At 40.6% G+C, this 17,933-nt stretch overlaps 1 protein-coding gene across 2 annotated transcripts in view; it reads left to right on the top strand.

The window, feature by feature from the left end:
* The window catches only part of pkp1b (plakophilin 1b), a 59,670-nt gene extending 49,787 nt beyond the window's left edge, over positions 1–9,883 (top strand). For both annotated transcript variants that reach the window (XM_073030411.1, XM_073030410.1), the window contains exons 12-14: positions 2,285–2,369; positions 4,856–4,970; positions 8,251–9,883. In XM_073030411.1, the coding sequence (XP_072886512.1) occupies positions 2,285–2,369; positions 4,856–4,954 (184 nt within the window). In that variant the 3' untranslated portion in view covers positions 4,955–4,970; positions 8,251–9,883. The remainder of the gene's footprint in view (positions 1–2,284; positions 2,370–4,855; positions 4,971–8,250) is intronic.
* The last annotated feature ends 8,050 nt before the right edge of the window (positions 9,884–17,933 follow it).

Here is a 17,933-nt window from a genome sequence, read left to right as displayed (position 1 = left end):
CAATGACTTTTTTCCCCACTTATCTGCCTCTGTACTCCCCACTATACCAGCCTTACATATTTTGTAAACAGGATAAGCATTCCAGGCAATGTTTCAAACCTGTCATCAGTCTGATTGCCAACTGATAGCTCTGATGCAAGATACACTGATAAATATACCTGGGCTTAGAAAAGTAAACAAATTTCATGATACCAAATCATGGGCACCGTGGCATGAAAGGCTTCATATTTTTTTCATACTTACTAGTGAAGGCAAATAAAAAAGAATGTCCAAGTCCAGTTAAAAAAAAAAACATTCTGCTCATGGATCACAATGCGAGAGGGAAACAAGAATGTGAATGGTGAAGACGGGGGCGAATTTCCGGAAGTTCGAGGAATTGATGATCATGCCATCAAGTTGGAGGCTACCCGGACGGAATATTAAGTGTTGTTCCACCAACCTTACTGCAACAGCAGAGGCCATGGACTGACATGTCAGATTGGGAAGTAGAAATGAAATAGGTTGCTACTAGGAGATCCCACTTTTTCCTGACGGATGGATCGTAGGTGCTAGGCAAAGCAGTCTCCTAATCTACAATCGGGTCTCACTGGTATACAGGAGGCCACACCAGGAGCACCAGATACAGTAGATAACCCCAACAGGTTCGCGGGTGAAGTGTCGCCTCACCTGGAAAGACTGTTCGTGGCTCTGATGGTAGTGAGGGAGTGGGTGTAGGGGCAGGTGTGGCACTTGTTCCGCTTGCCGATTGATTATCGTATCTTCGGGATAGATGCTGGGAAAACCTTGGGGGGGAAATGTTTATACTTAGAGGCCATTTTATTAGATATAGGAGGTACCTAATAAAGTGGCCACTGAGTATATTTAGATAGATAGATAGATACTTTATTCATCCCCATGGGGAAATTCAACTTTTTTCCAATGTCCCATACACTTGTTGTAGCAAAACTAATTACATACAATACTTAACTCAGTAAAAAATATGATATGCATCTAAATCACTATCTCAAAAAGCATTAATAATAGCTTTTAAAAAGTTCTTAAGTCCTGGCGGTTGAATTGTAAAGCCTAATGGCATTAGGGAGTATTGACCTCTTCATCCTGTCTGAGGAGCATGTTCATGGTCTTCTGCTGCTGTAGCCCATCCAGTTTAAGGTTTGATATGTTCAGTGATGCTCTCTTGTCCGCCATTGTAATGTGTGGTTATTTAAGTTACTGTCACCTTCATTTCAGTTTGAACCAGTTTGGCCATCCTCTGCTGACCCCTCTCATTAACAAAGAGCTTTTGCCACGTAATTGCCACTCACTGGATGTTATTTTTGTTTTTGGCACCATTCTCTGATAAACCCTGAGACTGTTGTTTGTGAAAATCTCAGGAGATCAGTTTCTGAGATACTTAAACCACCCTGTCTGGTATTAACAAACATTTCACGGTTAAAGTCACTTAGATCAAATCTTGTCCCCATTCTGATGCTTTATCTGAAGAAGAAATTAAGCTTTTGACCGTATCTAGATGTTTTTTAAATGTATTGAGTTGGTGCCATGTGATGGGTTGATTAGATATTTGCATTGCATTAACGAGCAAGTTTAGAGGTGTATCTAATAAAGTGGCCACTGAGTGTAAATTATTTTCATTAGCATGTGGGTACACCTCTGCCCATAGAATAAATGGGAAATCCTGACACTGAGGAAATTCCCATGCATGCATCAGTCTGAATTTAAATGCAGCAGACAAGAAACTTGAATAAATACAGAAAAACGGCACAAGAAGTACAGTGCACTTCCATTGTAATCCATGTTACATCCAATTTGCCAGGGTGTTTTGTCATTGACAGAAAACCTGGATGTAACTGTTCCTGCCACCTGGAGCAGGGAATCCTGTGCCTAACAACAAGGTGAAGGATTGCCCGGAAAGTAATCGAGTTGTTACAAGATTTTACCTGTATGTCAGCTTAAAGCCAACTGTTTTATTCTGCTCTTGATGCACCGATCCCATGATCAGCAAGCTATTGAGCTGACCCAGTGTGTCCAGCTGATTTTCCCCCTCCTTCCATTTCAACAGGCAGGGACTACTTATGTCTGGTTCATAAATGCACACACCACAAAGATCGGATGTTTTAATGAAAGTAGGTTAATTGAATTTAGAAATATTGTGGATTTTATTGTATGGTAATTTCTCAACCATACTCTGTAGAATGCAATCAAGTACAGACAGTGCATCTTCGATCAGAGCAATCCATCTACAAGTTCCACAGTGTACTGATTAATTTTCCATTGATTTTTACAGTACACATCCCTCAGCTGGGAAAGCTGCCTGCCTTTTCCTGTATGAAATGTGGATGCAGAAAGATCTACAAAGTTTCTTCAAGAGGGTATGCAGTCATTTGACAGGATTAAATTTATTACTGATAATATTTACCTAAGTATTAATTTGCTTTGAATTCCTGGTCATGGTGCATCTGTCCACACACAATAGCAATGTATGCATATGGCTGGTTTTTCATTTTCAGACAATGCCAAACCTCAGTGTTTTATTTTAAATAATTCCTAAAGAGATGCATGCTATGTTGACATCCCTAGTATTTGTAGTGGGCTTTTATTGCTCTTAATATGCATTACTGGCTTTTGTTCTTGAATCTGTCACCTTGTGACTTTTTCACATTGTGTGAGTTCTAATTTTTGTAAGAATGAGTGCCGGATTTAGAAACAGAAACCCTACAGCACAATACAGGCCCTTCAGCCCACAAAGTTGTGCTGAACATGTCCCTACCTTAGAAATTACTAGGTTTACCCATAGCCCTCTATTTTTCTAAGCTCCAAGTACCTATACAAAATCTCTTAAAAGACCTATCGTATCCACCTCCACCACTGTTGCCGGCAGCACATTCCACGCACTCACCACTCTCTGAGTAAAAAAAACTCACCCCTGACATCTCCTCTGTACCTACTCCCCAGCACCTTAAACCTGTGCCCCTTGTGGCAGCCATTTCAGCCCTGGGGAAAAAGCCTCTAACTGTCCTCACAATAGATCACTTGTGGATATCAAGAGATACAGGGCAGAAGCATACTGGAAATATGGATCAGCCCTGACCCCGTTGAATGTTGGGTCAGGTGTAAGATGCTAAGTGCTCTCACCATCCTATTAAAGACTGTATCAATCTGCAGCTGTAGGACATTACCAATGAAAGAGTGGAAGACTTCAGATGTTGGTGAGCTACACTACTGCGGGCTGGATGTTGCTTTAAATTTCTTGAAGTTGCGTCTTTCCACGCAAAGGGAGTAATCTTTTACAATTTTGCATTGTTTCTTATGGATATTAGAGACCTTTTGGGAATTCAGAAGGTGAACTGCTCATCTAACTATCCCACCCAACTATCTAAGGTGTTTTAAAATATTAGCATAAATGACCTGAGTTTGAATGCTTAATACAGCTCAGATTATACCCTGAAAATGCTTTTTTTTAAAAAAAAAAATGATACTTTGAGAGCAGCAGAACTAAATTCTTTTAAATTCAAAATCTGGCGTTTGAGGATCATGACTGCTTTTGGGACTGGTGGTTCAGATGCAAGGTGCAAGATTGTTTAATGTCACTACCTGCGCACAAGTGTAAGGAGAATGAAATAATTGTTACCTTGCATCTGATGCAGCTCAGAAAAACCCCACAAAATATAAAGATACAACAATGATAATAAAAATACACACCATATAGCTTGTATACGTATATTGTACGCTCGTAATTTGACGCTAGGCTGCACAAAAGGTGACTGATGGGCAATAATAAAGAAGTGGCAAGAGTTAGTGGGTGGAGGTGACAATCAGTCTTACTAGTTGGGGAAAGTTACAGATTTTTGAGTCTGGTAGTCCTGGCATGGATGTTCCATGGCCCCTACCCTGATGAGTAGAACAAACAGTCCATGAGCTGGGTGTGTGGAATTCTTCATGATATTACTTCCCCTTTTCTTTGCCTTTCTGTATATATGTCCTTGATGGTGGGTAGGCTGGTACCAGTGGTACATTGGGTAGATTTTTGACTACCCATTTTAGAGCCTTCCTGTCTGCGGCAGTGCAGTATCTGTACCAGGCACTGATGCAGCTTGCTAGGATGCTCAGAACTGTGCATCCATAGAATAAAATCCAGCTCTCATCAGCCTCCCCAGAAAGGAGCTGCATTGGAGAGCTTTCCTGACAGTGTAGGACATGTCCTGGGACCACGAGAGGCTGTGTGTGATGTGCACTCCCAGGGATTTGAATCTGCTTGAAGTTTCCTTTGCTCTGCTGCCAATGTAAAAGGAGGTGTGAATGGTATGAGCTCTCACAGTCAATAGCCATCCCCTTTGTCTTGCTGATATTAAGAAAGCAGTTATTTAGAGGTAGTGCTATTTATTGAATGGTTTTGCCTTGTATTTTAAAAAATATATATATATAAAGGTATAATGTGTATGTATACTTAAATTGTCCTGTCAGGACTAGATTGACTAGATGCCTAGAGGATTTTCCGAATCACTGGAGAGTCCAGAACAGAGGTCATAACATCAGGATTTGTAAACAAGATCAGGAGAAAATTCTTTTGCCAGAGGGTGGTAAAACTGTGGAACATAGTACAGGCCAAAAAAGTTATTGTATTTTTTAAACTGAAGAGATTAGGGAAAGTAGAAGAAACTGGGAAGAGAGTACTGAAGTGGATTGTCAGCCATGATCACACTGACTGATGGAGCTGGCCAGTAGCATTTTATGACCTACTCAGCTTCCACTTTTAATGTGGTTTATGTCCAGATACAGCAAAAAGCCATTGAATTGAACAGTGTTGGAGCATCTGTTATCGTGAATAAACTTGCATTTATATATTTTCTTTTAACAGGAAGGACTTTCAAAGAGAGACTTTGTAAATGATTTGACATCGTCTGCAGTCAAATTAGCACAACAGAATGCTTTAGGACTCGTGAGCAAAAGGTTCTGAAATAATTGCTCAAAAGGTAATGGATAAAATACTTATGTTGTCTTTGGCTTTGAATTGTAATTGTACTTTGTTGCAACTATATCTCTAATAATCTTACATAAATATTATGTCAGCAACTGGAATTTAATTGTAGACACACCTCGATGTAAAGGTATCAAACTAAGGTCATTGGTTCAGAATCAGGTTTAATAACTCTGGCATATGTTACAAAACTTGTGAACATTGTGGCAGCAGTACAGTGCAATATATGATAGGAAAAAACTGAATTACAGTAAGGGACCATGGATATTGCATCCTAGCTGTCCAGACACGCAGCCTGGGCAGTATGATATGGAGAGCAAGCTGTTGCTTGTGTAGCAAGGCCCTCCTCTCCACGCATCTGATAAACCCAAGGTAATGGCAGGGACCAATACAGTTTGGTACCAGCAGCATCGCAGGAGTTGCCAGTCAGCATTAAACTCAACGCAGGGACTCCAGCTCCAGATCTTTCCCTCAGGGTTTACTCCCGAAGCCTTCCCCCATGAATGTGTATAGCCGCAAGGCAGCGGCGGTTTGAGGTCAGAGGTTTTTGGTGCATAAAGAATAAAAATAAAAAGAGGTGTTCATAGGTTCAATGTCCATTCAGAAATCTGATGGCAGAGGTGAAGAGGCTATTTCTGAATCATTGAGTATGCATCTTCAGGCTTCTGTATCTCCATCCTGATAGTAGCAATGAGAAGAGGGTAAGTCCTGGGTGGTGGGGGTCCTTAATGGTAGACACAGCCTTTTTGGGGCACTGCTCCTTGAAGATCTTCCAGATACTGCTGAGGTTGGTGCCCATGATAAATTCACATCATTTCTGGCAATCGAAGGGTTTTGCTATTAATTTAGATGTGTTTAAATATTTTGACTTTTATTTTAAAATCAGCTAACCCAGTTGCCATCCCATTGCTTTCCGGTGTGAATCTGGTCTACTAACCATTCTGTCTGCATTGGTCATCCCAGTTGTTGCTGCTTTCGAAAGCTTTAAACCACTGGGATATCACCCGGCACTGGGTCAGAACCTGTGCTTGCACTGCATTGACACAGTCTCATTATCAAACTATCTAAGCCAATTCCAATTAATACCTGAACTTTTTATTGACTAGCCAAAATGGACTGAACCAAATATGAATGGGTGTCACATTTTCCATAAAGCTGTCCCTTCACAATGGAACACGTATCATTTTTAGATAACTGTATCTCTTGTATTTATCCATTGAATCTTGATGCTTGCTTTCAACCTAGTCAGGGCTTTGTATTGTGAAATGTGGCCTCCCTCGCAGCATTTAAAGACCTTCCTACATTGAGTGATTCGATAAATGTTATAAAACTCCTGAACCTAGAAATCAGATGCCATATCTGTTGAGCCACCTGACCAATTTTTGACCTGTGCATATCACGGGATAAGGATGGTGAGTCAGGGACGTGAGGAGTGTGGATGGAGAAGCAATATTTGTGAACTATATCATACCTTATGTAGACCATAAGAAAAAGGAGCAGAATTATACCATTTGGTGTAATGAGTTTGCTCTGCCATTTAATCATGACGGATTTATTTTTAAATTCTCTACCAATCCTATTCTTGCACAACCTTTAACCCTGTTACACATCAGGAACCTATCAAGCTCTGCCTTAAATACACCCAAAAACAGACTCCACTGTCCTGTGTCACAACAAATTCCACAGATGTCATCCCCTGGCCGAAGAAACTCCTCCCCATCTCAGTTCAAATGGGGCAACCCTTTATTCTGAGGCTGTGCCCTCAGATCCAAGATTCCTACTAATAGAAACACACGGTCCATGTTCACAATGAGCCCCTTCAAGTACAGGCTGTTATGATACCAGCCCCCTCCTTTGTGAGAATTGCAAGAGCCCTAGTGAAAGGGGGGTCAATGACCCGAGAGAGAGAGCAAGAGAGAGAGAGAGACAGGCTGAATGGACACAGGAAATGGAAAGACAGCGACGTGCTGGATACCGCATTCCACTGGGACAAAAGCTGGCGACTGTGGCATTGTTCTCAGGAGACACCTGGGAACTGCAGACGTGCCAACTCGCAGGGACATTGTAAAGCCCTCGGGCAAAGTGGGCTGGTTGAGAGAGAGATTGCATCACCTGCAACCTGATTGACACCTGAGATCCCGTGAGGCAGTATAAAGAAGGGTCTGAAAGAGGACGACCCTCAGACGCACCAAGGAGACACCAAGAAGCACGATAACGCTTCCCGTGGGAACGGGAAGCCATTTTGAAGTAAGCCACGTGCGTTAAATTCCGAATGCGGAGTTTGTGGCTAGAACCAACGGAAGATCGCTTTTAACTAACAACGGGGAAGATCGCTCCCCTGATTCCACGGATGTTTTGGGCAAGTTTTTCCGTTTATCTCTCTCTCTCTCCAACACGTGAAACCAAAAGGGAAAAGCCTGCAGACTTCAGAGTGACTCTTTATATTTCCAATTGGACTCAGTATTATATACCCTAGACAACGAAAGAGCTTATTTCTGAGTGATTATTAATGTACCTGCGTTTTAGATTGAGTATTGACGCATGTTATCTGAATGTTTATATTAACCTTAATTTTTGTGCCCCTTTATTAATAAAACTTTTGAAAATAGTACCATTGGACTTCAACTGACATATCTATCTTTGCTGGTAAGTGAAACCAGTTACTGGTTTCATAACAAGGCCCAGAACAGTCAGATGCTGTTGTACATAATGGCTTGTAAGATGCAAAGCTACTTGTGGCATTGCTGCTTGCTGTGGAAATTTTTTGTCCTGGAGGAGTCTTGTCAAACCAGCCTCTGCATGGTTGTTCTGACTCTGGCTGCAAGCTCACCTGATCTTGCTGATTAAATAAGGTGCTTTTTTTCCTGCAAAGTTTCTCACCTATCAGGACCTCTGTATCCCTGTCACTAAATCCAGGATCTTGCTCAGCAGCCTCTCCTTATTGTCAATCTTGTATGCCTTAAAGCGCCACCTCAACTATCACCAATGATAGTTTTCTTTCTTTCCCTGCAGGCATACTGTATGACCTCACCCTTTTAGCATTTCTGGTGGCAACAAGTTTAGTATTTATACTGTGGAACATTGTGAGATGAATTTTCTAACAGCTGAATGTCTAGATATCTCTGCATTAGAAAAGGTGTATTTGAATATGTAAATTTCAAGTATATTTAGTTGTAAACTGTTCTGACAGATATTCATAATTCCTATATTGTTAACTTTATTAAGATCAACAGAAAATCAATTTGCTGCAACTAAAAATACATTTTATTTCCTAGGTGGATTTGAATATCTATGATGAGTCTCTTCAACAAACTCCTGTTGCATGGACTGAACACTGGAAAAAAAAAGAAAATCTAGTGGGTTTATGGTGGGGAGAGTGAAATTTAAAAGTGATTTTTTTTTACATTTTTACTTTCTAGAATTCTATTGCAAGCTAAAAGTTCTAAATTTACTGTATAAGTTTGAGAGGCATATCTAATTGAAAAATGTTCTTCAGAGTATCTCTTCACCCAAATTTCTGGATTTTTTGCAAGTTTGCTGATGCTTTAAGTTTGCTCTGGGTTATTTTGGATGTCAATATTAGTGACTTTAAGATGTATGTAAATAAATTTGATAATTTTGATCATTGTTTTAACCAAAAAAAAACTTTTTAAGTAAATTAAGTTTTGTATTTGGGTATGTGCCAGCTGGCTTCAGCTGTTCAATATAATTTTAATGGACATCAATTTGTCAACAGTTTAATTTGCTTCTTGGAATAATCCTTAAAATGCCAGAGAAATGAAATAATTGATAAAGATAGGAAAGGTACTCCAAATTGATCCAGGGCTTACAATGATAATGTAATTTTAAACTATAAAGTGATAAAGCATTTTTTTTGCTGGTTTGTTTTCCTACGTTTAATCTATTAAACTTATTTGGTAGAATTGTCAGTCACACTGATTGTACACCCATATGGTATACATGATCAAGAGAAGTATCTTTTTTAATTGCTGTGATAAAACAATATCAGGAAATTGTATTTTAGATTCATAACATTTTATTTATGGGATGGATTCACTAAATTGGCTGGTGGTGTTTGAGGAAGAATGAGGGGGGAAGTAACATGACTTACAAGTGCTTCAGCTACGATAAACAGGCAACTATGCGGACGTGGAATGATTTACTTTTGAAGTCATTGAATCTTGGCTTGGCTTGCTGAGGCAATAATAAGATTAAATTACAGTTCTAAAGCAACTGAGTATCAATAATACCAGTTTAAGTTGTATATTCAGAGTTCTTAAGAGTGAAAGGAAGGTCCAACTGTTTTAATTAAATGTCTTCCCATTTTCTCAGTTGCATAAATATGTTTGCATGATCCAGCTACATTCAATATGCACTCATTAAGACATTGAAATTTACTGTGTCGCTGAAACTGCAATAGTTCGCATCGTAGTTGAAAGGATTTGAACTGAGACACATTTCAAATAATGTTTTATAACCAATTACTCAGCTCTTTTAAAAAAAAATCTATGTATTCTTCTGGCACATATTTGATTTGATAAATTTTTAACCCTTTATTAAAAATTAAAAGTTCACTTGTAGCAAAATTTTGAAAGACATGATTGAAAACATTTTATAAATGTTATACCTCTCTCCACTAAGTTTGTGATAAATAATTCAGTATTTACTTCAAAAATGTTCAAAGGTTTCTGAGCTGACTTTTTATAGTTATGGAAAATGTATATGTAGAAAGTTCATACATGTTTAATGTTTTTTGCTTAACTTTGGGAATTATTCACTCTACTCTTGTTAATAAATTTGGGCTTGCTGACCATTTCTGTAGCTGTGTCAGCTGTGAAATTTGACTTCTGTGGAAAACCTTTCAGGACTCTAATGTAAAGTACTTGTACAATACACAAATCAAAATTATGGCTTTGAGTGGTCCTTTTGTTACTGATTAATATTACATCTAACTAGCCTTTCAATTAGTACCCAGCTTCTCTATACCATAATTAGCAGTTTGTTAGTACACCGTACTTTTGTTTGTGTGCAATGTGTCCTCCTGGTAGTTCAGAGCCTATTGTGTGTGACAATTTGTTTGCTGCCACTGGTGTTTCTTTCACAGTGACACACCACACATCTTTATGAAACTAGACAAGAACTGTATCCATCCTTCAATTGATTAGGGAAACAGTTTTGAAACCCGATCCCAAAAAATGTGATCACCTACTGTGAAGCAACCCCATTGCAAATGCAATATTCCATGAATTATTTGAAAACTATTAAATCATCCCTCTTCATCATGATCATTATGTGCTGTACTGTATGATGTGGGCAATCATGGTAAATTACAGTGATTGTCCTTGGCAAATTTTTCACCAGATGTGGTTTGCCATTGCTGCCTTCTGGGCAGTGTCTTTACAAGATGGGTAACCCCAAACTTTAATCAGATTGTTTGCCTAGCAGCAGTAGTCACATAACTAGGAACTGTGATATGCACCAGCTGCTCATGTGTCTATCCACCTGCTCCATGGCTTCAGGTGACCATGATCAGGAGGACTAAGCAGATAGTCACACCTTGCGCAAGGGTGACCTGCAGGCTAGCAGACAGAAGAAGCGCCTTGTACCCTTGATGGAGATGTATCTCCAACCCTGCCATCACTCTTCAACCCCTACATGAAATATCAAGCTTTGCATCTGTGTGTTTTAAGATGGCAAGATTGCATAACTGATACAATACGGAAAGTTACTACTACTGGGGAGGTGGCATTACCAATTTCAATAGCATTCAGTTGAGGCCAGATGAACTGGGAAGAGATGCATAGCACAGAAAATGATTTATGGTTGACACTAAATACTGCAGAGTCTTGCTGTATATAAATAGTCTTTGAAAGTCCTGCCTTTGAATTTTAATTCCATTGAAACTGATGTGACTGCATTTCAGAGGCTGAATACAATAAGATGTTGCTATTATGTAGCTCTACAGATCAAAGGTGAATTTCCAGCCATTATTGAAAAAATATGGGAAAACAGAAATATGAAATACTTGCTTGACCAGCAATTTGGTACAACGAAGCCTAAAAAGAATCAACAGAAAACAAAGCAACATGAGTGAACTGAAGCTGGTTAAGAGCAGATTAATTGAATCTGCAGCAAGCCTTTATACACCATTTTTAATAGAAATATATTTAAAGAGTTTCACGTGGATATTTGTTACTTATTTATTCTTTGTGATGCAGTGCAGAATAGGCCATTCTGCAATTGCCTAATTTAATCCTAACCTAAATGAATTTCTACTGAAGGCATCAGTTAAAATTGGGCAGCAAAATGTACAGGGGCCCATCAACCTACCAACCAGTACGTATTTGGGCTGGGGGAGGAAACCCATACAGTCACAGGGAGAACTTACAGATGTTACGAATGAGGAGCAACTCTGATGGGCAAAAGGGTACAGAATCGCCAATGCCACCCCCCCCCCCCTTTGGAGAATCGCAAATCGCTACTATTCCGATGCTGTTATCAAGGGAGATGAGAGAGACACACAGGATAACAGCAAAGGCAGTTGTTACGGACAACACTCATGAAAAATTGATGAGAGAGAGGCCCACAGGTTGGAATGTCTCCTATTGACAAAAAAGAGAGATTACTGCTATTGTCTCTTGGAGAAGAGTTGTGTATTGAGTACTGTTCTATTCATTGAAACCCCTCAGGGGGCAGCCAGAGAGGACTGGTTGATGTGTTGCATCATCCCAACCTGATTGACACCTGAGACCCCGTGAGTGGGGATAAAAATAGGGTCTGGGGTAACACCCCTCAGCCGCACCAGGAGAGACGCTACGAGACTGGTGGGGGCTTGTGTGTGTGTCCACCCTTGCCTGGGTGATGAGTCCTCCACGGAACGGTCTAGCTAAAGGACGGAGGGGTCATACGTGAATGGCCACAACAACAACACATCGACGGATCAAGATCGTAAAAGGAAAGTCGGCAAGTCAATAGATGTTACTCTCTCTCTCTAACAATTGCAACACAGTGATCAGCAACTACCGCAACTCAACTGAACTTCATATTTCCATCGGACAATTCATTATCCCCTAGACAACGATAGAGCTTATTTCTTATTGATTATTATTATATCCGCACTTTTAGGTTTAGTATTGATGACGTATATTTGTATATTTGCATTGATATTATTTTTGTGTATTTTTACTAATAAATACTGTTAAAAATAGTATCATCAGACTTCAACGGATACTCCTATCTTTGCTGGTAAGATACCCAGTTACGGGGTTTGTAACAACTTGGGGCCTCATCTCGAGATTTGTTACCAAATTGGAGGGCCAGTAAATCGGGCTTTTAAGTCCAGACTTGGATCTGGTTGCGCGGGTAACCAGACGGGAAACCAGCAAAAATGGACGTAGACGAATTTACAAAAAACCCAACTCCGGAGGCGCTAGAGGATGCCACAAAGTCGGACTTGGTAAATATTGTGAAAAGATTAAAACTCACAGAGGTGAGGTCGTCAATCAAAAAGTGAGAGATACAGAGGGCCATAGCTCAGTATTATGTTAATAAGGAGGTGTTTTCGGCTGAGGTAGTGGAACCTACCCCTGAAAAAGTACCAGCTAGTGGGACGGCTCAGTTAGAGTTGGAAAAATTAAGGTTGGAACAGAAGAAAAGGGAGTATGAGCTCCAGCTAAAGGAGTTAGAGGTGAAGAGGGAGCATGAAATTAGGTTAAAACAGCTGGAAGCAGCTGAAAAGGAGAAAGAAAGAGCTGAAAAGCAGAGGGAGCATGAAATTAGGTTAAAACAGCTGGAAGCAGCTGAAAAGGAGAAGGAAAGAGCTGAAAAGCAGAGGGAAAAGGAGAAACAGAGGCAGCATGAGCTGGACATGGAGAAGTTAAAGCAAGAGAGAAGGGTCCAAGGGGCAGACCGAGAGGAGAGGTTTAATGTTAGTAGGGAGTTTAGGTTAGTACCTCCGTTCGAGGAGACAGATGCTGATAGTTATTTCTTGCATTTTGAAAAGGTGGCAGTGAATCAGAAGTGGCCCAGAGATCAGTGGGTGGCGTTGTTACAAAGTGTGTTAAAAGGGAAGGCACAACGGGCATATGCGGCATTGTCTGCGGAGGAGTATGAGAATTACGAGGAAGTAAAACAGGCCATTCTTCGGGCCTACGAATTGGTACCTGAAGCATATAGACAAAAGTTCAGAGATTTAAAGAAAGTGTGGAATCAGATGTATGCAGAGTTTGCCTATGAGAAGGGTGTGCTCTTGGATCGCTGGTGTGCGGCAGAAAGGGTGGAAGAGGATTTTCAGCATTTCAGGGAGTTAATTCTGATTGAGGAATTTAAAGGTTGTGTTTCGGATGATATCTGGATGTATTTGAACGAGAAGCCGAATAAGTCCATATCAGAATTTGCCAGGTTCGCAGATGAATATGCCCTAACCCACAAGACAAAGTTTTCCTCGACTAAGAGTTACCAGAAAGACCGTAGGAACGGTAGAGAAAGCCCGCCGGCTGAGGCAGAAATTCAGCCGGAAGCTAGTGGTAAAAGTAAGGAGGAAGAAAGGCAAGATGGCAGGAGGGTTCCTGGCTTGACCTGTTTTAATTGTGGAAAGGTTGGTCATATTGCATCTAAGTGCTTTGCTCCGAGGAAGGAGACAGGAAAAGGGAATGCAGTGGTCCCTACAGGGTGTATTGTGTCGATCAGCAAATCAACGAGAAAGCCCCAGGTAGATAAAATACGAGAGGGGCGTGAGAAATTTATTTCAGAAGGGACAGTGTCTGTGAAAGAGGGAGAAACCACCAGTTCCAGTGCGGATCTGGAGAGATACTGGAGCTGAGCAGTCATTGATTCTCAGTAAGGTCCTAGATTTTGGTCCTGAGACGGGAGAGGTAGTTTTGAGAGGCATAGGAAAAGGGACAGAAGCTGTACCTTTACATGGGATCATTATAAATTGTGATCTGGTATCTGGACCAGTTGAAATAGGGGTACGGTCAGAATTACCGAGAGAAGGCGTGGACGTCCTTCTTGGTAATGATTTAGCCGGTGGTGACGTGTGTTCAGCAAGGAAGCTGACGAGCAAGCCTGTAAGTGTTGAGGACCCGCCCCTAGGTTCCAACATCTATCCCAGATGCGCGATCACTCGCAGCATGTCGAGAAAGGCAGCTGAGAAAGAGACCAGTTTAAATCAGTCCAGTGTTGATTTGGCTGAGACGTTCTTACCGACCCTGTACCAAGAGGGGTTGGGGGGTGGTAAAACGGAGAATAAGGAGGTGAAAGAGAGTAAAGGAGAGGAGGTAGACCTACCCTTAGCCAGCAGGAGATTTATAGAGGCACAGAGTAAAAATGAGAAGCAGATAAGGCTGTTAGAAGGTCCAGGGTTGGACATGGATGATCTATCTGGCTTGACAGAACTGTTTGAAGAAGTTGAAGAATTTAAATGTGTTCCTGATAATGAAATAAGGGCAGTCCTAGATGAAAAGGATGCCATTACCTTGAAGGAGTCTGCTGGGTTAGCAGATGAGGTTGTTTTAACCAGCAGGGTTGAGTTTACTCTGGAAGGGAGTTGCCCAGAGAGTAACTGGGAGGATCAGGGGAACTTAGAATTTGAAAAGGGTACAGGTATTGAAAGCCTGGAAGAGGCAGATGTCCCATCTGAGTATGTTCAAGATGTGGTTGCACATGGTACTGAACCTAGTAATGAAACTCAGGAAAAGTCTGAGGTATCTGATTTAGCTGAAAAGGAACGCAGTTCTTTTGGGTCCGATGGACTTGGTTCAATGAAGAAAGGGTTAACCTTGGTACTAGTGGGAAGTGAGAATTCCCAGTTGTTTGTGTTAAGAGGTGTGTTAAAAGTTAGTGAGGAGATAAAAGGTGGTGATGTGGATATTATTATTGAAGGAGAAGGGAAAAGTGTAGTTCCTAAATTGAATAAAGAAAATTTAAAGTCTGGATTGGTGTCAGAAGCAGTAACCAGGCTGAAGGAACAATGGCTTGTTAACAAGGTGCCTGCGAATCAATTACAGGTTGATTTGGAATGTAAAGGTACCCCACTCACTAACATTATTCAAGGGTGTGCTGTGAAGAGGCAGAATTTGAAATGTTGTTTGGACCAAGAGGGATCACTTGCAGATGTTAACCTGAAAACTAATAGAATGAAGGGTCCTGAAGATAAAACTAACGACTTGCTTAAAAATAATGAATTGCGTGGAAGTTCAGAAGATGGGCTAAGTTTGGGAAACATTGTTGATAAAATAACTCATATGAAAGGAGTATGCGAAAGCCTATTCCACACTGGTGAGCAAGCTAACCACGTGAGAGTTAAGTGGAAAAGAGGCGAAGGTTAAAAAAAATGCCACTTTAAATAACAGGATCTGGTTTTAAGGGATTTCGACAAAGCATGTAAATAATAAAGACAACACCATGGAAGATTGACTGTTAAGTTTAAAAGTAAAATAAAGATTAGTATTTGCATAAACTTTTGTAATGTACTACAGAATAATCACACATGTATTGGTACACATTTTGTATTATATACTTAAGATCACAACTCTTTAGTTTTGTTTTGCTGAAGAAAAGGAATAAAAGTAGGTGGTTATTAAATTGGAGTCTGATGCTACAGGAATTTATTAAGGTACAAGATATTAAGATATTAAAGGAAGTGACAATGTAATCGCTAACTGTTTAGATGCTAAATTGAATGTATAACTGTATTACTCTGTAGTGAAAACTCTTCTATATTGTGTTAGATTCTGAAATTCTGTAAGACTCTGTATTAGTTAATTTTCCCCTTCGGTGAAAATTCTTAGAAGGAGGGGGGTGTTACGAATGAGGAGCAACTCTGATGGGCAGAAGGGTACAGAATTGCCAATCCCCCCCCCCCCCCCTTTGGAGAATCGCAAATCGCTACTATTCCGATGCTGTTATCAAGGGAGATGAGAGAGACACAGGATAACAGCAAAGGCAGTTGTTACGGACAACACTCATGAAAAATTAATGAGAGAGAGGCCCACAGGTTGGAATGTCTCCTATTGACAAAAAAGAGAGATTACTGCTATTGTCTCTTGGAGAAGAGTTGTGTATTGAGTACTGTTCTATTCATTGAAACCCCTCAGGGGGCAGCCAGAGAGGACTGGTTGATGTGTTGCATCATCCCAACCTGATTGACACCTGAGACCCCGTGAGTGGGGATAAAAGTAGGGTCTGGGGAAACACCCCTCAGCCGCACCAGGAGAGACGCTATGAGACCGGTGGGGGCTTGTGTGTGTGTGTCCACCCTTGCCTGGGTGATGAGTCCTCCACGGAACGGTCTAGCTAAAGGACGGAGGGGTCATACGTGAATGGCCACAACAACAACACATCGACGGATCAAGATCGTAAAAGGAAAGTCGGCAAGTCAATAGATGTTACTCTCTGTCTCTCCCTCTCTCTCTCCAACAATTGCAACACAGTGATCAGCAACTACCGCAACCTGCATGAACTCATCTGAACTTCATATTTCCATCGGACAATTCATTATCCCCTAGACAACGATAGAGCTTATTTCTTATTGATTATTATTATATCCGCACTTTTAGGTTTAGTATCGATGATGTATATTTGTATATTTGCATTGATATTATTTTTGTGTATTTTTACTAATAAATACTGTTAAAAATAGTATCATCAGACTTCAACAGATACTCATATCTTTGCTGGTAAGATACCCAGTTGCGGGGTTAGTAACACAGATAACAGAGGGAATTGAACCCATGCCCCTGATACTCTAAAGCATTTTTGCTAGTCACTACACTGCTGTGTATGGATGCTCAGCCAAAGGAAAAGATATAAGATTTAGAATGAAATCCCAGGTATGATAAGTGATGTCACCTCTAATTCAACTTATAGAACAGTGAACTGAGATTGATCAATATGTGATGGTCTTTATTTTGTCTGAGAATTCCTAACCACAAATTACAGTGAGTCATGTACAGTTCAAACGTTCATTTATTATCAAACTACATATGCAGAGTACAACTGAGATTCGTCCTTGCCAGATAGCCACAAAACAAAACCATGGAAGTTGTTCAAAGAAAAACCAGTTCTCCCCCACCCCCCCATACAAAAATGAATGGCACAAGAACATCAAACCTGAAATCTCCTTCTCTCACACAAAATTAACAGTGAGGGAAAAGTGTAAGACGCGTGGGATCAATTTTTGTTGTATGTTAATTTAAACTTAAATTAGAAGTTTTTTTTCTGTTTCTTAGTTTTATATGTTTTCCTGTTATGGGATGGTTGTGTAAATATGCTGTACTGTATGTGCTCTATGATATACTGTGCTGCTTTGTAAAATAAGAATAAATAATAACAAAAATCCGTATTGCAAAAAAAAAGCTAACAAAACACACAGCAATGAGAAAGAACAGGCGAGAAAGCAGAATGTGAAATCCATAAGACAGACAGTTGATAGTCCAGTCCATTAAACGCAAAACCTCAGGAACATTATCTGGCGGCATTGAGAGAGGGAGATATTACTCAAATGCAGAGGCCTACCCTTTGGAGTGAGTGATAGACCACCACACAGATCCATCCCAGCAACAATCAAAAGGCAGGCAGTCAGTGCTAAACCCTTGCTCTTTGCATCTCTGCTTCCATCTTCCTCAGTGCTCTAATTGGCAGTTACTGGATGCTTTAATCAGCAAAATGGAGTTGATCACCGGCTTGAGCCCTGTCTCTAAGCGGCTTCACCTTCAGGCTGCTGGAGCTTGCACTCACTTCCTGGAGTCGTCTTGGCGACAGCAAAGTGCTAGATCACTCAATCAGTCTCTAAACTGTAAATCGCACGCACTAACATCCAGAAACACAATTAAGGTGAAAAGCGGATTAAAAGCCATGAAATAAACAGTTTCCTGGACCATCTGGAAGACATCCACCTAAGTAATGTTGTACACGGTAGCCATCTTGACTGAAACTAATTGCCATCTCTGAAGTTCTG

The sequence above is a fragment of the Hemitrygon akajei genome, chromosome 27 (assembly GCF_048418815.1).
Source record: "Hemitrygon akajei chromosome 27, sHemAka1.3, whole genome shotgun sequence".
In the NCBI taxonomy this organism is placed as follows: Eukaryota; Metazoa; Chordata; class Chondrichthyes; order Myliobatiformes; family Dasyatidae; genus Hemitrygon; species Hemitrygon akajei.
Note: the sequence above shows the minus strand (reverse complement) of the source record. Positions and strands in the feature narration are given on the sequence as shown.